Source organism: Loxodonta africana, chromosome 4 (assembly GCF_030014295.1).
Source record: "Loxodonta africana isolate mLoxAfr1 chromosome 4, mLoxAfr1.hap2, whole genome shotgun sequence".
Classification (NCBI taxonomy): Eukaryota; Metazoa; Chordata; class Mammalia; order Proboscidea; family Elephantidae; genus Loxodonta; species Loxodonta africana.
In genome coordinates, this window is record NC_087345.1 from 22055657 (window position 1) to 22082446 (window position 26790).

The 26790-nt window shown below is 41.6% G+C and overlaps 1 protein-coding gene across 1 annotated transcript in view; it reads left to right on the forward strand.

Moving 5' to 3' along the window:
* Nucleotides 1–11975: 11975 nt before the first annotated feature.
* BPIFC (BPI fold containing family C) overlaps nucleotides 11976–26790 on the forward strand; it is a 56214-nt gene continuing 41399 nt past the window's right edge. Inside the window, exons 1-4 of the mRNA XM_003405317.3 lie at nucleotides 11976–12396; nucleotides 19584–19704; nucleotides 25340–25468; nucleotides 26584–26739. Of these exons, the coding sequence (XP_003405365.1) occupies nucleotides 12273–12396; nucleotides 19584–19704; nucleotides 25340–25468; nucleotides 26584–26739 (530 nt within the window). The 5' untranslated portion in view covers nucleotides 11976–12272. The remainder of the gene's footprint in view (nucleotides 12397–19583; nucleotides 19705–25339; nucleotides 25469–26583; nucleotides 26740–26790) is intronic.

The following is a 26790-nucleotide window of genomic DNA, read 5'->3' on the forward strand; positions in this document are numbered from 1 at the left end:
TTACTGGTAGTGATATCTAAGCTCAGGCAAGTCACTTAACCTCTCAGTTTCTTCATCTATAAAATAGAGAGATTAGTACCTTGTTTGGTCTAGGGATTTGGTGAGTTAATATATGGATGGTACAAGGAGCATGACAAGCACTAAATAAATGTTAGCTCTTGTTTTTCCTTCCCTCGTATATACCTCTTCAAGGTTACCTCTTTTTTTTTTTTACCCTGCTGAAAATACACATAACAACACACGTGTCATCTCAATAATTTCTACATGTACAATTTAGCAACATTGATTACATTCTTCAAGTCGTACAGTCGTACAACTATTCTCGCTACCTAATCATTCTACTTTGATTGGTATAACCTCAATGCCCCCTAAGCAAAAGTGTCCCCATTCCACCCTCCCTCCCATACCTGGTAACCACTAATAATCTTTGGTTTCCCAAGGTTTCCTTTTAACCAATTTCACCAACACAAAATGCTGGTGGGTGGGGAGGAATCAGGCTTCGCATCAACCCATCCCTCTACCACACACAACCCCTGCCCTCCCTTTGCCTGCCAGAAAGGAGAATATTATCAGTCTCTCGAGCTCAGGAGAAAAGTCCAATATTCAGATAGCTTCTTTCTGTATGAGAAAAGCCTGGACATTCCAGAAACCAAGACCTAGTACATTCAATTCCTTATCTGTATCCTGACATCTTTCCTTAACGAATAATTCTCCTACCTAGTTAATTAGGATATTTCTTTCGGAGTTTTAATTAAAGGTGTCCCTTCATCTGCAAAGACTCAAACACTGTCAGCCATTAGTAAGTGAAATAATGAATCTCGCATTCTAGATTGCCATCGTGGTAAGGCTGAATCAGCAGGAGTTCCCAGCAAATCTTCAGTGAAATATGGAAAACTAAAATAAACAATGAAACCGGATACATGCTGCTGCTGCCGCCGCCTTCTCGTTGTTGTTTTTAATGATGAATTTGAAAAATATGCTGTAAGATGTTTCCTTGAACAGAAAGGAAGACTGGTCAGCTGATTGCTAAGGCCCCTTGCAAATAAAATAAAAGAATCTAGCTCTCTCTCCTTAGATCTTTGTTCCCTAAACTCCTAAACATCTTCAGAAGTTTCCCATGTCCCATGTGAGCTGTACTATTATCTGTACTTTTTTCCCGTAGGTCACCCCACTTCCTAAAATATATATAAATGTGTTTTTAAGAGGACATTGTATAAAGGAAAAACTTTTATTGCTTTCCAAACAGAGGATAACTACGAGACTAAATACTGGGGAAATTTAACATTGCATGCTTCTTTCTAAAAATAAAAATTGTTTCAACTGTCTTTTAAATTATTTTTATTTAAAATAAAAACCAAGAAAACACAAGTCATAAGGCATCTGATTTATTGACACTGTATGAAGAACTTGTAGTGCAAACAGCTAACATGCTTGACTGCTAACTGAAAGGCTGAAGGTTCGAGTCTACTCAGAGCTGCTTTGGAAGAAAGACCTGGCAATCTGCTTCTGAAAAACCAGCAACTGAAAACCCTGTGGAGTAAGAACTACCTATGTGAGATCAAATCGACAACAGTGACTTGAAAGATTAGATAGGAACCTTAGGGGGCAGCGAGTTAATGTTAATGGGGGAGGAACAACTCGGAAAAGGAGGGTGAGAATGGCTACGCAACTTGAAGAATGTAATCGATGTCTCTAAATGGTATGTGCAGCAGCTGTTGAATTGGTATACGTTTTGCTGTGTATATTCTGAACAACAACAAAATAAATGAAATTATATTTTAAAAAAAAAAAAACCCTGTGGAGCACAGATCTACTCTGAAACACATACGGTCACCATGAGTCGAAATCAACTCAACGGCAACTGGTACTGGTATAAAGAACTTAGTATGTGCTATCTCATTTAATTTAATTCTCATAAAATGACCCTTGAAAGTAATATAATCCTTACTGGCTCTAAGACCCAGAGGAGAGAAGTAAATTCCCCCGGGTGGCATAGCTGGTGGGCAGGGCGGGAGGGGGTTCTCCTCTTTTCTCACTCTCTCTTCACTCTTCATCCAGCTCATCCTCCCAGAGAAAGGTCCCAATTATACACGACAAGGACTCTGGGATTTTCTCCAAGGTAACAGACTTTCAGGCCTTTTGTGACAGGAAAAAGATTGTAATTATTTGCGTCAGAAAAAGAAAGATACTCTTTTATTTACAGTTTTCAGCTAACAGCTGGTTGATGAGCGTGAGATGCAATTCAGAGACCAAACAAGATCTAAATCTCTCTGACAGAGAAAAGAAATGGGGGTGAAGGTCGGAAGCAGGAGAGGAAGCTGGAGCCAAGAAGTTGCTCTGGGGAGGAAAGAAAGAGGAAACTTAGGACAATGGAGAAAGAGAGAGAGAAGACAGAGAGACAAGCTGGTGCTGCCGCCCAAGGAAGATTCTAGAAAAATGACAGAACTATTTAGAGGTACTTTATGAATTTATTCCGTGAGACGTGTGGTATCATTTGTATTTTGTCCATGTCTGGTTCTACGTTTTTTTTCTAATACACTAAAAATAAGCACAGGAGAATTTTAAACGTTTATCTGTGTAAAAAAAAAAAAAAATTTATCTGTGTAGCACCTGAAATTATAAATTATCTTGCATACCTCTAGTAGTACATGCACCCTGGGAAACTACCCCTACCCCAGGTGATGTCACTCACTTCTGTGACTATAAGTCCACCCCTAGGATAATAACTTGGAAATTTACATTTCTAGATGACCTATCCTCTGAACTCTGACTGCCCACTTGACATTGCCAGTTAGGAATCTAATGCCGTTATTTCCGCCTTCACTATATTCTGGACACACTGACCCACCCTTGCTGTTTCCTCCATCTCTCTCTTCAGTGCTTTACCTGCCTGGCTTCTAACGCTCAGATCTCAGCTTAAAACATCACCTCCTCAGAGAAGACTTCCTGGACCATCCTAACACAGTAAACATCCCTCCTCTAATTACATCACCTTACCAATTGCAGTAGGAGCCCTGGTTGTGCAGTGGTTAAGTGCTCGGCTGCTAACTGAAAAGTCAGGGGTTCAAACCCACCAGCTACTCCAGAGGAGAAAGATGTGGCAGTCTGCTTCCGTAAAGATTACAGCCTTGGAAACACTACTACCCTGTCCTATAGGGTCACTGTGGGTTGTAATCAACTCAACTGTACACATCACCACCACCAACTGCAAGACTACCACCTAATCACACCCTTTTATTTTCTTCATAGCACATGTCCCAATCTGTTACATTAGTTTATTTTGTTCTTTATTATCTGCCTCCACTGTCCATCCATGTGACAGGGACTCTGCCTTTTTTGCTGGAGGATGTGGCACATAGTAGGAGCTCAATCAGTATTTGTTAATTGAATGAATGAATTTGTCTCTGATGCCTGGCTGAATAAATGATTTAGTGAGAGGAGTGTCTGTAAGCTCATATCACCATTGATATGGCCACATGCTAATGAACAAATTTTACAACACTTTATAGTTCTAAGAGCACATTCTCATACATTATCAACTTCTTCAGAACCTAGGGTAATAGATGCTATTTTTATCTCCATTTTACGCCTAAGGAAACTCAGATTAAACAGGTAAATATAACCCAAGATTCATTAGACGTGAGGCATGAAAACCTGTCAGAAGTACAAAGAATGCCAAATGAATGTGCCTGTTGTTCTTAGCCAGGGTGAGCAACTTTCCTAGTTTGCCAGCAACTGTCCTGGTTTTAGTAGTGAAAGCCTTATATCCTGAGAAACCCCAGTCCCAGGCAGACCAGGACAGTTGATCCCCTATCTTATCCAGAAAACTGTAAATAAATCAGAAGACACTTCAAGAAATCAGATCCCCAGCCATCGACAGTGCAATGACTAAAACACGGGGCGTGGGGTGAGGATGAGGTTTAGAATCTAGAGATACAGAGTTACATAATAGTCCATGAAGCCATCCAACTTCAAAGAATTCCGGGACAGGAAGTCATTAACAACATTTGAGAAGGAGCCGACACTTAGGGACGCCATCCGTGGTCCTACCCTGAAACGTAAAAACGATAACTAGGTCAGCCTGTTATCGAGCCTCATGCTTTCAGACTGGATCTGATGATTCACTGAAAGTCCAAAAGGTATTCTGTGCGTAGTGATACCATCTGCTCTAGGCTGTCTGCCCAGAAGACACGGCTTATCATCCCAGGACAGAAAATTCTTCCTTTTCCAATCAATATAATTTAACAATACCCTTTTTAATACATTGGAAACCTTGATTTCACAAGTTTGGTAAAGTAGTCACACCAAATTCACAAGTGTGTGATGTGTGTGTGTGTGTGTGTGTGTGTGTGTGTGATGTGCGTGTGTGTTTTGCAGGGAGGTAATTATTGCATAGGCGGCATTGTCTGCCCATCTAGGTAGAGGCTGAGACTAAAGTGTTCATTCATGCCATTGGGTAATTGTGGTGAAGCAATTGTGTATCACATTTTGAAAGAGGCATTTAAAAAAAAAGCCACCACTGAGATGATTCAGAAGTAATTACCCTGGCTTTGCAGCAACTGAGTTCAAGGCACAAGGTGGAGAACGCTCTGGCTTCAAAGGCAGAGGGGATCGAAGGTGCGCACCAGCTGTGGACACGTCCTCAGCTTAAGGTAAGAATCATGAACAAACTGCAGCTCTCTGCCAGACCATGATCTCCAGAGAGGGATTACCCTCTTGCTGAACGAGTTCCAAGTCTGGTAGGACACCTTGAACAGTCAGTATCCTGAATTACTATAACGATCTGCCTGGAGTTTTCTGTGTTTTGTTTATGTGTTTGCTTGTTATATCATGTCTGCCCAACTGGATGCTTCTTAGGCAAAAGGTTTGGTGAAGATTGTGAACCCTGTAAGGAGAAAAAAGCTCATTTGGACTTCATATTTAGTTTTGCATCATTGAAGCAATGTTAAGACCGTAGCTCAGTGATCTGGACTTATTTTTGTCTACATTTCAGCAGGAACCCAACACAATGATGGGAAATTCTGTCTTGTCCCTCAGTTGGCGTGGTTGGGATAAAGGGGAGGTGCAGTGATTTCTGTGCTTTGAGGACAGATTTTAAGCCACGCTGTGACCTAGATCCTGCCAGAGCAAAACTACCCTCCCACTTGCCTGAATTGCTTAGCTTGTCGATGTTAAACATGTCATTTTGGGAAGAAAGGCTTGGCATGAATTTTAGGACTCTTTCTATAAAAATCAAATGTGTGGGCTGAATTCCTTGAAATATTCTCCAATTCTGTCCATCCACCATACCTGTTGATTTAGACTTCTTACGTACAGGCATTTTCTTAGACCAGGTAAGTTGGAATGTTCTTGTAGTCCGTTGTTGTTAGGTGCCATTGAGTCGATTTTCAACACATACCAACGTCATGTGACAGAGTAGAACTGCCCCATAGGGTTTTCTAGTCTTTATGGGAGCAGATCACATGGTCTTTCTCCCGCAGAGCCACTGCGTGGGTTTGAACCACCAACTTTATGGTTACCAGGCAAGTGCTTAACCGTTGTGTTACCAGGGCTCCTTTCTAATAGTCTTCTTTAAACCTGTTGAACTTTTTAACCTGAGACTCTATTTGGACGGCTACATTTCACTCACTATTACTCCTTTAACTAATTTGTTTTACCAGAATTTGTCAAAACTTTCCTCCAAGATCCATGAGTCTCAGGAATTTTCTAAGTTGTACTGGAGTTTTTTTTAATCCCTAGTCATTGGGATGGATCAGGCAAGAGTCATTTAATTTAGGAGTTTTATTTTGTCCATGAAGGATATCGTGCTTGGCAAAGTAGAGGGTCAGCAAAAAAGAGGAAGACCCTCAACAAGATGAATTGACACAGTGGCTGCAACAACGGGCTCAAGCATAACAATTGTGAGGATAGTGCAGGACTAGGCAGTGTTTCATTTTGTTGTACATGGGGTCACTATGAGTTGGTACTGACTCAACGGCACCTAACAACAAGAATTTCGTCCATAAAATCCCTGGGAGGTACAAATGGTTTCCTCTTGACTACTAAACTAAAGGTTGGCAGTTCAAACCCACCTAGCAAAGCCATAAAAGAAAGGCCTGGCAATCTGCTTCTGTAAAGATTACAGCCATAAAAACCCTATAGAGCAGCTCTGTTCTGTAATACACGGGGCATGAAGTAGCCCTGAGTCTGAATCAAACCAACAGCAACAGGTTTGGGTTTTTTTCGATTTTGTTTTTTGGCTTATTCTGTCCATATATTGTTATGGAAATGTAATGACTTCTGAGTCCTTGAATCTTGGAAAGAAGCAATTCCTGAGAAGCAACAAAATAGGTAACTTGTTGGCAGCGTTTTGAATCATCTTGGATCCTTTCTTTTAACAGGGAACTCATCCTGCCCTTACTTGTCAGCCAAATTACTTAACCTTTTAGGAGTCATCTCCCTGCTTGACAAGGTTCCTTTCTTCTCCTGCCCGTCAATTATTACGCTAACCAAACAATTCACCTGAAAGTAATGGACAACCAATCCCCTTATACCCCAGTAATTTCATTCACTCATAAAATTTCTAAAGGAAACATATTCTTTCTACCTGCATTTTGGGGTTCTTTTCAGAAACTTCCTTTAACTAAAATGGAAAATAGATTTTTCTGCTAGAAGGAAATTTAAACTTCATTTGTGCCCAAGAAAATACAAAAGGATTTGCACTTTGTTACTTAAATTTCCAGATGTTTAATGAGTTTTTCCACATAGAAGATGGCATTATGGAACTCCTACTTAAAATTTCCAGATGAAAATGAAAAATGTAGAGCTTAGCGAGTTTTTAAATTAAAAAAAATCCATATACACTAGAATTAGGAACCAGTAGAATGAGATTTGACTCCCTGGTGCCTGATGTGATCTTGCACAAGTCATTCAGATTCTCTAAGCCTCAGTATTCACCTGTTTAAAATGGAAGTAAGATGTTGCAAGTTTTTTAAATGGTTGTTGTTGTTCGGTAGCCATGAAGTCAGCTCCAACTCACGGTGACCCTATGTACAACAGAACAAAACACTGCCCAGTCCTGCACCATCCTCACAATTGTTGCTATGTTTGAGCCCAGTGTTGTAGCCACTGTGTCAATCCATCTCATTGAGGGTCTTCCTCTTTTTTGATGACCCTCTGCTTTACTAAGCCTGATGTCCTTCTCCAGGGACTGGTCCCTCCTGATAACATGTCCTAAGTACATGAGATGAAGTCTCCCCATCCTCACTTCTAAGGAGCATTCTGTGTGTACTTCTTCCAAGATCGATTTGTTTGTTCTTCTGGCAGTTCATGGTATATTCAATATTCTTCACCAACACCATAATTCAAAGGCATCAATTCTTCTTCAGTTTTCTTTATTCATTGTCCAGCTTTGGCATGCATTTGGTAAATGGTAAGGCAATGCACATTTGTTATTTTCATGGTTATTCTGTTAGTAAGTAATATTTCTGGTTTGGTTTATTGGTCTTTGCATTGTGGAAATGGAGAGCTGTGTATATGTTTCGGTTTTTCACTTTTTTTCCAACCTCTTCTAGTACCTTTCTTAGTTAACCAAAATCTTGTAAGCTGGTCAGTTCGTTGGTCAACACACATTTACTGAGGTCCTCCTATGTGCCAGGCGGAGATAAAGACATAATTTCTGCCTTCAATTTGCATACAATCTAATGGGTATAGACTTTTTGTCTAATACTGTTTCCCAATGTTGCCCATTGCTATGAAAATGGTTTCTTCTTTTTAAAAGGTTCCTTTGATGCCTGCTTTAGAGTGACACATCCATTCATAATTCTTTGCCTACAATGATGTTAGCATAATTATACATCAGTATGACCTCACCGTGTGTTAAAATATGGAAATACTGCTATACCAACTGGCAAACAGCAGATAAGCCAAGCCCTGGGAATATCCTTCACTCCCATAGTCCCATCCACCTCTGCCTATCCCCTGCTCCAGGACCCCCTGGCCATTCCCCCAGGACAACTAAAGGATCGAGGAAAGCGTAGCATAGCCGGGGGTCAGCTGGACCTATCTCCTGCAGAAGAGACCTGCATCCATTCTAATTATTAGATGTTGAAATTAACCAAACCAGTTGCCATTGAGTTGACTGGATACATAAAGCCATGTTGCTGTTGTCAGTTGCTATCGAGTAGATTTTCGGCTCATAATGACCCCATGTGACAGAATGGAGCTGCTGCATAGGGTTTCCTAGGCTGTAATCTTTATGGAAGCAGACCACCAACTCTTTTCTCCTGCCAGGCTGCCAGGTGGGTTTGAACCATCAACCGTTCGGTTAGCAGCTGAGTGCTTAATCACTGTGCCACCAGGGCTCCTTCATAAGGCCACACCAATGTTAAAATGTTGAACTAATTCAGCAACTAATGGTAAACAGCCACTGTTCTGAGCCTTCACTCCTTGTCTGTAGTGCCCTGATCACCCTGGCCACTTCAACACGACTTTCCCTGTCCTCCTCATAATTTAGTAACTAACCTCCCAGTCCTACCCTAGGACTGTGGCCAACATTTGCTCTGATGGGTGCCTGTGCTGTAAAAACAAGCCCTTTGCCATCAAGATGATTCTAATTCATGACAACCCCCCGTGTTACAGAGTAGAACTGAGCTCCATAGGGATTTCTTGTCTATAATCTTTATGGAAGCAGATTGCCAGGCCTTTCTCCTGTGGTGCCACTAGGTGGGTTGAAGCTGACAACCTCTAGGTTAGTAGTTGAGCACAAACCATTTGTGTCTCTCAGGGACCTTGCCTGTACCCTATTCGAGTATAAATACTTCGTTAATCACCTCTGCAAATAACTGTAATACATGTAGAGTAAGATAAGGGCCATTCCTTTGTTTATTAATTCATTGATTCATTCCACCAACACTTACCAATCACCCACTGTGTCCCAGGCAGTAAGCCAGGCTCTCGAACCTCCAAACCAGGTGAGTCTCTGCCTTTATGGTGCTTGTATTCTGATAGGGGTGACAGACAATAAACAAGAAAATACTCACACACATGAATAAATGTATATTTTGATCAGCACAGGAGAGGGTTCAGAAAGAAACAAGATTAGCTTTGCTTAGGGAAGTCAGGAATAGCTTCAGAAAGAAGTTTGTGCTTGAAATGGACATGAAGGATACACAGGATTTTTGCAGGTCTGGGTAAAATGGGACCAGCATAAGCAAAGGCATTAGGCAGGAAACGTGGTGTGTGTTTAGGAGTTCCACTTGGCTGTATGATACAACACACAGAGGGGGTTCCAAGGAGATCAGCTGAGAGGTGTAAGCGGATTGACCAAGTTGACTTCTCCTCAGAACTGAAAGTAGACCTGTGCGTTATGGAACAGACGAGCCAAAACCCTAATTCTCAACCTCATGACCCTTCAGTAAAGTGCCCGTGTGAGCGCTCACTAACCTGAGCACAGGCCCACTGTGTAAGCTGGGCAGTTTATTCACTACTCAAAAGGCCAGCCCAACGGGGCAAGTGCATCAGCTCTTGCTCTCCCCACCAAGCTGGATACACTGGAGTGGGGCTTCCCTAAAATGCTTTCCACTGGACCCATTTTCTGCCAGCAGGGTTGATTGGAGGGGCACCTTTTCCCATCTCACACAAAAGCCCAAGATAGGCTGGCAACAGCCCTGCCTGGACATTCCCTTCCCTGATCAGACGGCTCTGTGCCTTTCCAGCAAGTTTTCTGGACCCCTCTTGGGCTACATCATCCCATTCCCACCCCCACAGCCTCACCCATAAGCCCACACAACAGCCTGTATCAAACCCCTCACTTCCTTTGGCCAAGCATCCACCCACCTCTTACAATGACCTCTTGCCCATCATTCAGACAGCCCCTGAATCCCAGCCCCACTCCCCAACCTGACCTGGCCCCTCCCTTTGTCTAAACACATGGCTCCCACAACTTCCTCTTCCCTGATTTGTTTCGTGTTTGTGTATTAACTCAATGGGTTCTTGTTGCCCACCGGTCTATGGCACGTGTCAGTGCAGCAGGGACAGGTCACCCAGACTATAAACTCCCAGAACATAGACACAGGCCTCTGAACGTGTTGCTTACTTGGCTATCATTAAAAGAGACCCATATCACTGTTGCTGTTGATACCTGTGCTTCCTCCTTCAAGAAAATGGGGCAACATTTATCCATTTAGTCCATTAATTGAACAGGCATACATTGGTCACTTACTATTTGCCAAGCACTGGCAATATAATAGTGAATAAAGTATGGTCCCTCCTCTTGGAGCGAATGTTTAAATAATTGAAAAAAATTTGTGTCTACCATGTGCCAAGCATTGCACTAGACCCTGGAGTTATAGAACTAAGACACAATCCCTGTGACGAAAGGAGAGGCAAGTGAAAGACCACTGCAATGCACAGTGGGACACCCTAAGATGAGGTCTGCCTACAGTGTATGGGACCCAGAAGGCACACCTGGCCCCTTCACAGCCTCGTGGAAGACATAAATTCAGCCATTCAATCAATCATTCAAAATGTAGTCATTGCCTACTATGTGTCGGTCATGGCTCTGCGTGCTGAAGAAATCAAGTCCTCTCTCTTCCCCAGGAAGCCTAAAACTTCCAATGGGGGAAGATGCACAATAAACAAATAAGTAACTTTATACTATGTTATCTGGGCAGAGGTAGTTCAGTGGTAGAACTTTCACCTTCGATGCAGGAGATCTGGAGCCCTGGTGGTGCAGTGGTTAAGCGTTCGGTGCTAACCAAACGTTGGCAGTTCCAATCTACCACCCACCTCTTAGAAATCCTATGGGGGGCAGTTCTACTCTGTCCTATAGGGTTCCTATGAGTCAGAATCAACTCAATAGCAACAGGTTTCTTGGTTTGGTTATGGAGGAGACCTGGGTTGAATTCCCAGTCAATGCACCTCATGTGCAGCCACCACCCGTCTATTAGTGGAGGCTTGCATGTTGCTCTGATGCTGAACAGGTTTCAGTGGAGTTTGCAGAAGATGGACTAGGAAGAAAGGCCTGGAGATATGCTCCCGAAAATCAGCCAATGAAAACCCTATGGATCACAACAGTTCAATCTGAAACTATTCATGGGTATGGTATAGGACTAGGCAGCATTTCATTGGTGATCCATAAGATTTTCATGCATGGGGTCACCATGAGTTGGGTGTTAACTCAATAGCAGCTAACAACAACAACATACTATGCAAGATGACGATAAGTCCTTGGAGAGAAATAAAGAAAGGGGAGAGGCACAGGGATTACCAGGGTTATGGGGGACAGCGCTTGTTTTGTAGATTGTGGTTAGAAAGAGGCTTCACTGAGAAGATGACACTTGAGAAGCTACCTGAAGGAGATAGGAAATGCATGTGTGTTTATATCAACAGAGTTGGATTAAAAAAACATGGATGAGAGAAATGGCAAATTAAGAAATACCAAACAGCTCTTCATGGCCAGCCCAGAGTACTGCCACTTGGACAGTAGAGGAGGGAGAGAGAGGTAGGAAGAAGTTTGGAGCCAGTCATTGAAAGGCCTTGATTGCCATGCTGAGCTTAAACCCCATTTTTTGTGGGCAAAGGGTAGTCATAAAGGGTCTTTATGCAGATGGGTGATTACCTTATGGGCACTAAAGCCATCTTGCTAAACTATTAACTGGTTTGTTATAAAATTGTCCAGAATTTCCCCAGTATGCTTCTGGGGGAATATTCTCATCATTGCATTTGCTGCAATGATTTTGTATTATATCGTATCTTATTACATTACTATCCTCTGTGTGTATGACTGACCCGCTCACTAGTCTGTGGGAAGCAGAGGTCAAGAGCCATAAGTATCACATTTTTACAAAAATAACGTGTGCCTTCTATGTTTGTTTGCCAACTGCACCCTCCCCCCAGAGGTATTTTCATAAGTACGCTATGCTAAGTTTTTTTACAACAACATGTAGAAAAAAATTGGCATAGCAGTGGTTATGAAAATAACTTGTGGGGGGAGGGCGAGGTTGGAAACAAACATAGAAAGCATGAGCTATTTGTGTAAAAACACAGTAGGTCATCTCTGTATCCTCAGCACCTAGAACATGTTTGGGCATGGTCAATAGATGATTACTGGATGGATGGATGGATGGATGGATGGATGGATGGATGGATGGATGGATGGATGGATGGATGGATGGATGGATGGAGTTCTAAAAGTGAGTAATGAAAATGAGGAAGCCTAGAATTGTGGGATGGAGATAACTAATGAGAAAGTTAAGAATAATAAAGGAACCATAAATGTTGGTTAATTGCAGATGCATACAGAGATGGTCCAAGTCCTCTGGGGCTGCTTCCTTCTGTGGAATCTCAACATCGCACCTTCTCAGACCATTTACCCTGGAATCAAGGCAAGGATTACTCAGCGGACACTGGACTATGGTGAGTTGGATGCTCTCAGAAGCCAGAATACAGCCCACCAAGGTGGGATCTACAACACAAATTCAGCAGCTCATAACTTGAGGTGTCTCATGACTCGGACAAACTATACTTTGGGGTGATTCAGTCTCTACTGTGGGGTAAAGGACTCTGAGTGGCACAGATGGTTTGCACTTGACTACAAACCTAAATAAAGGCAGTTTGAACCCACCCGGCAGCATCATGGAAAAAAGTCCTGGTGATCTGCTTCTATAAACACTGCAGCCCAGAAAACTCTATGGAACTGTTCTACTCTCTAACACTTGGGGTCACCATGAGTTCGAATTGACTCAACAGCAACAGGTTTTGTTGCTTTTTATTGTGGGGTGTCCCAGTCACTACTGTGGGGTGATCTAGTCCCTACTGTGGAAAACAACCCAACTGACATTTAGGCAACTCCATGTCTTTTCCCCATCTCCTCATCTGCCACCAAACCAAAACCAAACCCATTGCCATCAAGGAGATGTACTCATAGCAACCCTATATAACAGAGTAGAACCACTGTATTTGGAGCCCTGGTGGTGCAGTGGTTAAGAGCTTGGCTACTAATCAAAAGGTCGGCAGTTCAAATGCACCAGTCACTCCTTGGAAACCCTATGGGACAATTCTACTCTGTCCTATAGGGTCACTATGAGTAGGGATTGACTCAATGGCAATGGATTTGTTTGTTTTCATCTGGCACAAGACTTCTAAAATTAAATCATCTTGCACAATTGTTATGTGTTATGTGTGTAGACACACATGTCAGGAATATGTATGTATGATATATATCACAAACATGGTTGAACCTGAAGAAAAGTAGAACAAGTCCACTAGAGCCAAAGTATGACTTTGGTGCAGTGCTTAAAGCACTTAGCTATTAAACGAAATGTCGATGGTTTGAACCCACCAGCCACTCCGAGGGAGAAAGATGTGGCAATTTGCTTCCGTAAGGATTTACAGTCTTGGAAACCCTATGGGGCAGTTTTACTCTGTCCTTACAGGGTCGCTATGAGTCAGATCAACTCAAAGGCAGTGGGTTTGGGTTTTTTGGTTAATTTGGTGTCACATTTGTTGCATTTTTTATGTTTTTTGTTGGTGATTTCGCTATTTAAAAATGCACCCCAAGTGTAGTGCTGAAGTGCTATCTACTACTATTGCTAAGTACAAGAAGTCAGTATTGTGGCTTAGGGAGAAAATACAGGTGTTAGATAAGCTTGAGTATATCCCACCTGAATTTAGAGACCATTTCAAGAATAGATTTGATGTATTGAACACTAATGACTGAAGGCCAGACGAGTTGTGGAATGACATCAAGGACATCACACATGAAGAAAGCAAGAGGTCATTAAAAAGAAAAGAGAGAAAAAAAAGACCTAAATGGATGTCAGAAGAGACCCTGAAACTTGCTCTTGAATGTAGAGTATCTAAAGCAAAAGGAAGAAATGATGAATAAAAGAGCTGAACAGAAGATTTCAAAAGGCAGCTCGTGAAGACAAAGTATTATGATTACATGTGCAGAGAGCTGGAGATAGAAAACCAAAAGGGAAGAACATACTCAGCATTTTTCAAGCTGAAAGAACTGAAGAAAAAATTCAAGCCTCAAGTTGCAATATTTAGGAATTCTATGGGCAAAATACTAAAAAAAGCGGGAGGCATCAAAAGAAGATGGAAGAAATACACAGTCACTGTACCAAAAAGAATTGATTGACCTTCAACCATTTCAAGAGGTACCATATGATCAAGAACCAACGGTACTGAAGGAAGAGGTCCAAGCTGCAGTGAAGGCATTGGTGAAAAACAAGGCTCGAGGAATTGATAGAATACCAACTGAGATGTTTCAAAAAATGGATATGACTTTGGGAGCACTCACTTGTCAATGCCAAGAAATTTGGAAGACAGCCACCTGGCAAGCCGCCTGGAAGAGATCCATATTTGTGCACATTCCAAGAAATGTGATCCAACAGAATGTGGAAATTATTGAACAATATCATTAATATCACATGCAAGTAAAATTTTGCTGCAGATCATTCAAAAGTGGCTACAGTGGTTTATCGACATGGAAATGCCAGAAATTCAGGCTGAATTCAGGAGAGGGCGCGGAAACAGAGATATCATTGCTGATGTCAGATGGATACTGGCTGGAAGCAGAGAATATCAGAAAGGTGTTTACATGTGTTTTATTGACTATGCAAAGGCATTCAACTGTGTGGATCATAACAAACTATGGAAAATATTGCAAAGAAGGGGAATTCCAGAACACTTCATTGTGCTCACGAGGAACCCGTACATAGACCAAGAAGCAGTCATTTGAACAGAACAAGGGGATACTGTGTGGTTTAAAATCAGGAAAGGTGTGTGTCAGGGTTGTATCCTTTCACCATACCTATTCAATCTGTATGCTGAGCAAATAATCTGAGAAGCTGGGCTATATGTAGAAGAACAGGGCATCAAGAATGAAGGAATAGAGGAATCCCAGAGACAATGCTCCCCAGAACTTCTGATGGCACAGGACAGGAACCATCCCCGAAGACAACTCATCAGGCATGAAAAGGACTGGTCAGCGCGGGGGAGAGAGATGCTGATGAAGAGTGAGCCAATTAAATTAGGTGGACACTGGAGAGTGTGTTGGCAACTCTTGACTGGAGGGGGGATGGGAAGATAGAGAGGGAAGATGGCAAAATTGGCACGAAACGAGAGACTGAAAGGGCTGACTCAAAGGGAGAGAGCAAGTGGGAGAAGGGAGTAAGATGTATGTAAACCTACATGTGACAGACTGATTGGAATGGTAAATGTTCACTTGAAGCTTAATAAAAATTAATTAAAAAAAAAAAAGAATGAAGACTCATTAACAACCTGCAATATGCAGATGACACAACCTTGCTTGCTGAAAGTGAAGAGGACTTGAAGCACTTACTGATGAAGGTCAAGGACCACAGCCTTCAGGATGGATTACACCTCAACATAAAGAAAACAAAAATCTTCACAACTGGACTAATAAGTAAAATCATGATATCCAGAGAAAATATTGAAGTTGTAAAAGATTTGATTTTACCTGGATCCACAATCAATGCCCGTGTAAACGGCCGTCCAGAAACCAAAGACATATTGCATTTGGCAAGTCTGCTGCAAAAGGCCTCTTTAAAGAGTTAAAAAGCCAGGATGTCACTTTGAGGACTAAGGTGTGCCTCACCTAAGCCATGGTATTTTCAATCGCCTCAGAGTCATGTAAAATGTGGACAATGAATAAGGAAGGCTGAAGAAGAATTGATGCCTTTGAATTATGGTGTTGGTGAAGAATATTGAACATACCATGAACTGCCAGAAGAACAAACTAATCGATCCTGGAAGAAGTACACACAGAATGCTCCTTAGAAGTGAGGATGGGGAGACTTCATCTCATGTACTTTGAACATGTTATCAGGAGGGACCAGTTCCTGAAGAAGAACATCATACTTGGTAAAGCAGAGGGTCATCAAAAAAAGGGAGACTCACAATGAGATGGACTGACACAGTGGCTACAACACTGGGCTTAAACATAGTAACAATTTTGAGGATGGCGCAAGGCTGGGGCAGTGTTTTGTTGTATTGTACATAGGTTCACTATGAGTCGGGGCTGACTTGACGGCAGCCTAACAACAACAACCATTTACAAAATTCACAACATCTTACTTCCATTTTAGACAGGTGGATACTGAGGCTTAGAGAGTCTGAATGACTTGTGCAAGATCACATCAGGCACCAGGGAGTCCAAATCTCATTCTTCTGGTTCATTAATGAGTTATAATGCTCTTGGCCATGAGTTCAATGTTAATGAATCAACAATACATATTAAGTAAGGTGTCTTTAAACAGAAATACACATAAAGCAAAGTTATAAAATGATCAGTGGAATATATATATATAGGTACTCTATTGATGATTACTGCATTGATATGCTGATGTGCATAGAAATATATATCAAAAATAGAAATCTTGTGAAGACATTAAAGTTGTTGAAACATTTTATTCCATTATCTATAGCAGAACAGTTAAAAGAGCAGATCTGAATTCAGTTCGCATGGGTGCGAATCTTAGTTCTGCCCTTTCCTAGTACATGACCTTGGGCCAGCCTGTTCCCTCATCTGGAAAAGGGGGGTCATGATAATAAGGGTGCCTACCTCTAGTGTTAACGTGAGGATTAAATGAGATAAGCTGTGTGAATATAGCATGGGATGGAGAAGGACAGGCTTTGAAGTCAGAACCATTTCTTGACAGTCTGCTACAGCCAGGCACTGTGATGTGCGCTTTATGGACCTGTGTTGATTTATTTCCAATTTTCCCCCTATGAAGAAGGTGTTGTCGCTTCACAGGGGCGGGATCTGAGTCTCAGAGAGGCTGAACTGAATTTCCCAAGTCACACCCCAGTGAAAGATATGAACTCAGGTCTCCTCTGCCTGATCCCAACACCTCTGCTCTGTCTTCTGCTCCCGAGTCCTCCAAGCCCTAGGTAATGATGCCCACTAGCTGTGGGCTCTCAGGCAAGTTAGTGAACCTCTCTGAACCTCAGCTGCCTCCTGCGTGAACTTGGAATAATACCTATATCATTCGGTTTCTGTGACAATCAAAAGAGAGAATATATGGAGAGTGTAGACAGTCCCAGCACATACAGGCACTCAATACAAAATGTCTATTATTATTTTTATTTCACCAATTACTTATGACCCCATATTTTTCCAGAAAAAGATTTGACATGGCTATTCTTGTTGTTGTTGTTAGCTGCTATCAAGTTGGCCCCTAACTCATGGCGAGTCACCCTCCATCTTATCGCACTGGTGTGATGCATAGAGTTTTCACTGGCTGATTTTGGACATAGATTGCCAGGCCTTTCTTCCTCGTTTGTCTTATTCTTGACGCTCCACTGAAGCCTGCTCAGCATCATAGCAACACCCAAGTCTCTACTGATAGACAGTTGGTGGCTACACTTGAGGTGCGTTTGCTGGGAATCGAACCCAGATCTCCTGCTTAGAAGGCAAGAATTCTGCCTCTGAACCACCACTGCCCCCTTTCTATTATCATTAGAAGTACCTGCAAGATATTTATTCAAATGCAGCTGATAATAATAGTACTTACCCAGGTTGTTGTGGGAAATAAATGAATGAACACATATAAAGCACTTAGAATGGAAATCCTGGTGGTGTAGTGGTTAAGTGCTACGGCTGTTACCCAAAAATGTCGGTGGTTCAAATCCAACAGGCACTCTTTAGAAACTCTATGGGGCAGTTTACTCTGTCCTATAAGGTCTAGAATAGGGTCTGGCAATAGCAAGTACCCAACAAATCTTGGCTACTGTTATTTTCACATGTGTGAACAGACCCATGCAGTTACTATTGGTCCCGTGTTACAAACGAGGATAGTGAAGGGCAGCGAGATTATGTAAATTGCACGGTCACATAAGCTAGTAGACACTGTTGGGATTGAAACCCATGCTGTCTGATAGTACCTTTGGTTCTATCTTTATACCTTTTATATTCTATTTTTACATCCTTGAGTTATTCATGGGATTATAGAGGATAAAATCTGCCCCTCCTCGTCTCCAACAAAGATAGAATAAATGGAAATGAGCTTAAGTTGCAAAGAAAGGACTGAAAGCAGGATTTCAGTACAATTCTGTCTTAGTCATCTAGTGCTGCTATAACAGAAATACCACAAGCGGATGGCTTTAACAAAGAGAAATTTACCTCTTCACAGTAAAGTAGGCTAAAAGTCCAGATTCAGGGTGTCAGCTCCAGGGCAAGGCTTTCTCCATATGTCAGCCTTCTCATCAATCTTCCCCAAGACGAAGAGTTTCTTTGCACAGGAACCTTGGGCCCAAAGGATGCGTTCTCCTCCTGGCACTGCTTTCTTGGTGGTATGAGGTACCCCCACCTCTCTGCTTGTTTCTTTCTTTTATATCTCAAGAGATTGTCTCAAGACACAATCCAGACTTGTAGGTTGAGTCCTGCCTCACTAACACAACTGCCACCCATCCTCCCTCTTTAACTTTATAGAGGCAGGATTTAGAACTTAGGAAAATCACACAATACTGGAAATTGTGGCCTAACCCAATTGATACACGCATTTTGGGGGAGACAGAATTCAATCCATGACAAATACCACTAAGGGACCACGGTTAAAATTAAAATACCACTTATTATTATTGTGTCAGTTACTTTTCTCAAGCTCTTTAATGTGGAAAAATAAATAAATTAACCCAGTGCCATCAAGTTGACTCCGACTCATAGTGACTATATATGACAGAGTAGAACTGCCCCATAGAGTTTCAAAGGAGCACCTGGCAGACTTGAACTGCTGACCTCTTGGTTAGCAGCTGTAGCACTTAACCACTACACCACCAGGGTTTCCTTAAAGTGAAAGAGGGCTCTTTATCCCCTTGAGTTCAGAGGAAGGTAGTCAGTGGCACTATAATATAAAGCCTGATGAGTTGTTCCAGAATTAAACAAAAGCATCGTCCTTAACTTTTTGGAGTCCTAGGATGCTCTGAAAATGTGATGAAATGTACATGTTCTCCCCTGAAAAATGAGGCACACACACGCACCCACATACACGTATAACCCACTCACAGTAGTTCATTAGAATTTCAGGGAGTTCAGAAGTCTTCTGGAGCCCCTGGACCTCAGGCTAAAAATTCCTGAGCTTAAAGAATCTGGGAGAAATAGAGAATGTGGGATAACTTTCTGGAACTGGCCAAAGCACATAGATTCTGGAGCCAAATTGCCCGGATTTGACTACTGGCTCGCCCAGTTCTTAGTCATGTGGCTTGGGGTAGAATTAATCTCCCTGAGGCTCAGTTTCCTCATCTGTAAAATGTTGATGATGATAATAATTTTATCCACTGAAGAATATTTTATACTTTTCCTATTACACCGTGCTGTGATCAAGTCCTTTAGCGCTAGCCACACAATGAAAATTTCTCGTATTGGCTCTGTGGTCTTGGGTAAGTGACTTATATTCACTGAGGATCCATTTTTTTCATCTGTAAAACAAAGACAATAATACCTTCTTTGCAAAGTTGCTGTTTTCTAAGTATCTGAGAGAATACCTCACCAGTAAATTACACGTTCGTGGCTAACGCTATTACATCATTACCACCTTTGTTATTATCCATGGACACTTCCTTTGTTTCCTTCACAGGCATTCAAGCTGGGATGGAGACAATTGAGCAAATGATAATGGAAAAGAGCATCCCAGATTTAAAAGGTTCTGAATCTCTTGAATTTCTGAAGGTTGATTATGTGGGCTACAATTTTTCAACGTAAGTAAAAGAAGAGAGCATTTTTAGCAGTGAAATTAATCTTTAAAATCTCAGGGTCGTGGATATACTACCATAAGGTCTGGTAGCACGTCTAGGCCTGCAGAGTACCAGTTAACCTTTGGGAAAGGCTTCTCAGCTAGTTGGCTGACATGATAAAGAACCCAAGAAAAAAGTGTCATGCGACTGACAGAGTGTGGCATTTGGGTCAGAACACCAGAGTCCAAGTTGCCTCTTGGCTGCACACTCCTTGTGTGTACCTGGCATATCAGCTCTGAAACTCAGTCCTCATTTCTAAGATGAACATTCTAATTCAACACAGATATCAGCTGAGGCCACCTTGCCTCTTGAGTTCTAAATGAAAGTCTTATTCATTTCATCCCCACTGCCTTAGTTATCTAGTGCTGCTATAACAGAAATATCACAAGTAGTTGGCTTTAACTAACAGAAATTTATTGTCTCACAGTAAAGGAGGCTAGAAGTCTGAATTCAGGTCACCAACTCCAGGAAGGGCTTTCTCTCTGTGTCAGCTCTAGAGGAAGGTCCTTGTCAGCAATCTTTCCCTGGGTCTAGGAGTTTCTCAGCACAGGGACCCCAGATTCAAAGGACACGCTCTGCTCCTGGCTCTTCTTTCTTGGTGATAGTAGGTGTCTCTCCTCTTGGCTTGCTTCTCTCTTTTGTATCTGTAAAGACACTGGCTCAAGATACAACCTAATCTTCCAGATTGCATCCTGCCTCATTAGCATAACTGCCTCTAATCCTGCCTCGCTAACATCTTAGAGGTAAGGATTTACAATGCATAGGATAATTACATCAGATCACGAAATGGAGGACAACCACAAAACACTGGGAATTATGGCCTAGCCAAGTTGACACACATTTTGGGGGGACACAATTCAATCCATCACACCCACCTCCTACCCCTGTAAACCTGGATGTAGAATTCAACCACAGTCTCAAAAAGAAATTACTCTCATCAAGCCTTTCCTAATCTTAGTAATTTAGTCTACATTTCAGAGGTCATATGAATGGACCACAGGGCACATGGTCTTCTAGATAACCCCCTCGCTTTTTATCTTTCATTTTCCTTCTCCCTCTCTACAGCCACAAAAATTTCTTTTCCTAGTATCATGCAAAGTAATTCCGTCCACACCTGAGCATCAAACTATTTCTCTTTCTACCCTACCTGATTTTCAACATAGTTTTCCGACCAGTAAAGTTCTCTTCCTAAAAATAATCCTGTTTAAGTTTAGAATCTTTTCTACCATGTTATAGTAATAAAATCAAATGTAAATATTTAGCAGTAAAAAACAAAGTAATAAATATTAAGGTACTTCATAAAATTTCAATTACTGGACAAGTGTTAGTTGATATCCATAGTGACAACATAAGGACATCATTGTAAGAACAATGGAATTATCACATTGCTTCATCCAGCCCAGCTCTGAAGTTTTATCAATTAGGAATAAAGTGCACTTAAATATAACAGAAAATACAAATTACAGTGACTTAGAAATAACAGGGATTCATTTTATTCTCACATATAAGAGACTCAAATGAAACAGTCCAGGGGTCCTATGGAAGCCTCATAATTTCATCAGAGTACAGTTTCCTTACCTTTTTCTCCTCCAACATCCTTCTATCCTCCTGGTTACCTCATGGTCCAATATGGCTACTGCAGTGCCAGCCATCAAATTCATGTTTCAGGTAGCTGGAAGGAGGAAAAGACAAGAGTAAAGGCTCTTATAAAGTGAATCAACCTCCTCTTTAATAAGTTTTTTTTTTTTCCCCCTGAAGCTTCACCATAATAATATTCTGCTAATGTATTAATAGGCCTGTGTGTCAATGGAGTCCTCTTGTCATAGCGGTTAAGAGCTCGGCTGCTAACCAAAAGGTTGGTAGTTCAAATCCACCAGTCATTCCTCGGAAACCCTATGGGGCAGTTCTACTCTGTCCTATAAGGGTCGCTATGAGTTGGAATGGCAACAGGTATATTTTTGTTGTTGTTGTTTGGATTTTGTTTGTTTATATATCAAACAGAGCTTAGTCATATGGAGTCATCTTATTTGCAAGGGAGACTGGGAAATTAGTTTTCCAACCAGACAACTTTTTCATCCCCAACAAATTCAGGGATGTTTTAGGAAAGAAGAAGGGAAATGGATGTTCATACAGCAACTGGCAGCCTCTGCCATAGTTGCCAACAAGATTCCCAAAGACAGTGCAGGGAGGAAATGCCTCTGCCCATCTTGAGCTCAGCCTTAAAGGTTAGGGGAGAGTCAGGCCTGTATAAGGAGTCCTCTGTGACTGTGACTCACCATCTGCCCCAACGCTTTATCCACCCAGTGATAATTCCGTGCCACTCCAACCCTTTGGAGTCATTATTTCCCTGCTGTCAGGGATGACATTCTGTAAAACCAAGCATTTTTGTTTTGTTTCTTGGGAGAGTGACCTAGGGGAAGCTCCTAGTGAATATCCTAATTTGTATAAAGTCAGCCTTTCAACAAGTATTTATTGAGCACCTACTTATCTAGGTGTAAGGGATAGCATAGTGAACAACACAGGTATGTCTTGTGCCCTGGGTGTCCAGTGGAGAGATGGACATTAAACGATCTAATTAAAATGATGATAACGCCACAGCAGTAAAATATAGGATGAATTATATAATACCAAGTGCACATACTCTCGTTCATCGCAGGTGAGAGTAGATAAATTGGTACAATAATTCTGGGTGTGTGCTGTCCAAACCGTAGCCACTAGCCACATGTGGCTATTGCGTGTTTGAAGTGTGATTAGTGCAGCTGAGGAACTAACTTTCTCATTTATTTCATTTTGATTTTAATTTAAAACTGATGCTCAATTCAGTTAGTGGAAAACATATAAGTATGTTTGGAACAATTTTGGTATGTGAATAGGCTTTTTCAACTGTAAATTTTATAAAATCTTAATACAGGTCAAGTGTTTCCAATGAAAATCCATTGAATTGAGGTGTATCATAAGTGTAAAATAGTAAAAAAAAAAACATGGCAGATTTTGAAGATTTATTTTGGAAAAGATTTTTGAAACTATCTCATTAATAATTTCAGATGATTGTATGTTGAAATGATAATATTTTGGATATATTGGGTTAAATGAAAAATATTAATACAATTAATTTTGCCTCTTGGCCTTTTTATGTGGTTCCTAGAAATTTTTAAATTATGGATGTGGCTCGCATTGTATTTCTATTGGACAATACCGTTTTAGGACTTGATTTACTAGTTTTTTTTTTTTTTTTAATTTGCATGACCTTTGACCATTTCTCAGCACCTCTTTAGATAAATACATGCACACAAGTAGCATGTATGAGGATGTTCATTGCTACATTGTTTATAGTACAGAAATATCACAAACAACCTAGATGTCCATCAACAAGGGAATAATTTTTTTTTAATGATACATCCACAGCTTGGAATGTTTTGTAGCAGTTACAAAGAATGGATTAGATCTACATTTTCAAAATGAAAATATTTCCGAAAAATATTAAGTGAATATCTGCCATGCTATTCTGACACTGGGACTCAGAACGTGTGTTATGGATTTAATTGTGTTCCCGGCTAGTCCATGATTCCCAGTGTTGTGTGATCGTCCACCATTTTGTTATCTGAGGCGGTTTTTCCTATGTGTTGTAAATTCTACCTGTATGATGTTAATGAGATGGGATTAGTGGCAGTTAAAAAAAATTTTTTTATGTTAATGAGGCAGGACTCAATCTACAAGATTAGGCTGTGTTTTAAATCAGTCTCTTTTGAGACATAAAAGACAGAAGCAAGCCGGGACATGGGGACCTCATACCAAGAAAGCAGTGCCGGGAGCAGAGCGCATCCTTTGGACTCAAGGTTCCTGCACAGAGAAGCTCTGTGAGAGAATAAATTTCTGTTTGTTAAAGCCATCCATTTGTGGTATTTCTGTAACAGCAGCGCTAGATGACTAAAACAACGTGTGACAGGGAATATGTAGGAAGGGATGCATAAAAGTGGAAATAGCAAATAATCGTTTCTTACCAGCTATCATATTTATGTTAAAAAATTTCCTAATCTTGGTTCATAACAATGCTTTTCTCCTATATAGTACTTACACACACATGATCTCATTTTATCTTCCCAACCTACCCGTGAGTAATACTTTCTCTGAGTGATTGACTGAAAGAGTTTAAGTACCTTGTCCAAGGTTGCACACCTAGTACCAAACGTGGCTCCATGTCAAGTGCCCAACGCATGAAGTAGCACAGCCTGGTGGTTAAGAGCTCAGTCTGGAGATTGATTGAGGAGGGTTGCAAGTCTGTTTCTACTGCTTATATGTGACCTCAGCCAAGTTCCTTATCTTCTCATCTACGAACTGGAGATTACAAAAAACAGCAACTACCTTAGAGGGTTGTTGTGCAGGTTAAAGTGAAGTAAGGCATGTAAAGTGCTTACCACAGTGCCTGGCAGGAAGTAATCATTCAACAGATGTCCATAATAATAAGTTATCATAAAGCATGTGGCTATCTATCTATGGAGATTACATGCAACCTATGGCCTCCTAGTTACCTGTTCAACAATCTAGAGAATCCTAGGAGAAGTTAAGTCTCTAAAATAAGTTTCTCAACTAAGGGAGATGCTGCTCACATAGAGGCCATTTGGAAAGAGGAAGGGGGTCACATTTTTGGTTGTCCCAATGACTGGGAGGTGGCACTGCTGGCATTTAGTTGGCATATATGTCAAAAAACCTGCAAGGTGCATGATGGTCCTCTACAAAAACAGTCCCATCCAAAATACTAACATCATCTCCACTAAGAAGCTCTGGAACAGCTGAAGGAAAAAAATAATGGTGGCAGTGTTGTACATTTTTGTTTTTAAAGAGACTATAAAGAATTAGATTATTTTATTATTTGTGAATTTATTTCAACATATGTTCATTTCTTCCCTTAATTTGGCACAAGGGGCTTCTTGCCAAGGGCTTGAGGGGAGTTATAAGGTGGTGCACAGAACTGGCACTGCAGATGAGATAGATTGGGTGGATGGATGGATGGACGGACGGACGGATGGATGGATGGATAGCTGCCATCCTGTCAGCTCTGACTCATGGCGACCTTATGTACAACAGAATGAAACGCTGCCTGGTCCTGCAACATCGTCATGATCACTGGCGTGTTGAAGTCCATCATTGTGGTTATTATGCCAATCCATCTCCCTCAACCTCACAGACCCTCTACTTCACCAAACAGGACGTCTTCCTCCAATGATTGATCCCCCCAGTGACATGCCCAAGGCAAGCAAATCAAACAATGTTCTGTTGTGATCCATAAAGTTTTCTGGAATAGATAGCCAGGCCTTTCTTCCTAGTCTGTCTTAGTCTGGAAGCTCCACTGAAACCTGTCCACCACAAGTGAGCCTGCTGGTATTTGAAATACCAGTGGTGTAGCTTCCAGCATGATAGCAACAGGCAAGCCACCAAAGTGCAACCAATTGACAGATGGGTAGTGGTCCTTCCTCTATAGGAATTCACAGTTGACCATCAGGAGTTCTACAACCATGTTTCCAATTTTGCTTTACTTAGAAAGCAAAGGAAGTGCTAGAAGAGTTGCACTAACTCCTCTGTTTTGTTTCTTGTTTTACAGCATAAAAATCAAGGCCTTTTCATTTCCAAATACTTCATTAGCCTTTGTGCCTGGAGTGGGAATCAAAGTGCTCACCAATCACGGCACAGCCAACATCAGCACACACTGGGAAGTCAAGTCTCCACTTTTGTAAGTATTTCTTTGAAGTCTGCTAAAGTCCTGGGAAGACATAGAGCAAAAATGGAAAATCTAAAAACTTGCCAATGTTTTTGACTTTAGGGTTCTTCCCCTCAGTCATTAACAATCCTTCTCAAGAGCTTTTTTTTTTTTTTTTCCAGGAGAGATTTAAACCAGAGTATCCTCACTCTGGTGGTTCTGAAAAGCATCTTTTCCCTACAGGCAGAACAATCGATCAAAATGTCATTTAAGATTCTCAAAAAGTTAGACATCCCCGACTGTCAGAGCAACGAACGTGTGCCTCAGCATTTTAGATGCAGCAGTGAATCACTGAATGGTCTTGAGCACATCGTTCAATACACTTCCCATCTGTGTGGTGGTTGTTGGCTACTGTAGAGTCGATTCTGACTCATGGTGACCCCATGTGTGCAGTGTAGAAGTGCTTCATAGGGCTTTCAAGGCCGTGACCTTTCTGAAGCAGATCACCAGGCCTGTTTTCTGAGGCACTTCTGAGTAGGTTTGAACTGCCAACCATTCAGCTTGTAGTTGAACACCTAAGTGTTTGTGCCACACATGGGCTCCTTCCCCCACCCCATAAACAACATATGAAAATGAATGTATTCATTCATTATTCACTGAGCCATCAACCACATATCAAGTGCTTATTCTGTGTCAGGCCATGAGGATGAACAACACACAGTCCATTCCCTTAAGGAGTTCACAGATCATATCTAAGTGTCACTTTCCCCGTCCAGGGACTATGCCCCTCCTGAATAAGGAAGGTGCTGCCAACCTTACTTCTGACCTTCTCTCTCCAAGCAAGCATTGTATATGTATGCAGCTCAATATGTGCTCAACCACCACGAGGGCAAGAGCACTCAGAATGGAGTAACCACAGGGTCCCTAGAGCTGTCCTCATTCATATATTCATTACTTTACTTATCCAGTAAATACTCTTTCAGCACTTACTCTAAGCCACACCCTGTGGTAGGTGCCAGGAATCCAGAGGTGGCCGTGTCAAAGTTCCTGCCCTCAAGAAGCATAGATCCTGTGGGTAATTGAAGAACCAAGATCCAGCTCCACCCCCTGCCCAGGATGGGATAACCTTGCACTTTATCTCTGAACAGCCAAGATGCAGGAGGAGCCGATCTGTTTCTCTCTGGGGCCTTCTTCACTGGTATCCTCATCCTGTCCCGAAATGACTTTGGTCACCCAACCCTGAAGCTCCAAGACTGCCATGCTCAAGTGAGCCACGCCCATGTCTCGTTCTCTGGAGAACTCAGGTAAGGAAGAGAATCATGACAGGCAGTGGCTGGCCTGGGGCTAGATTCTCA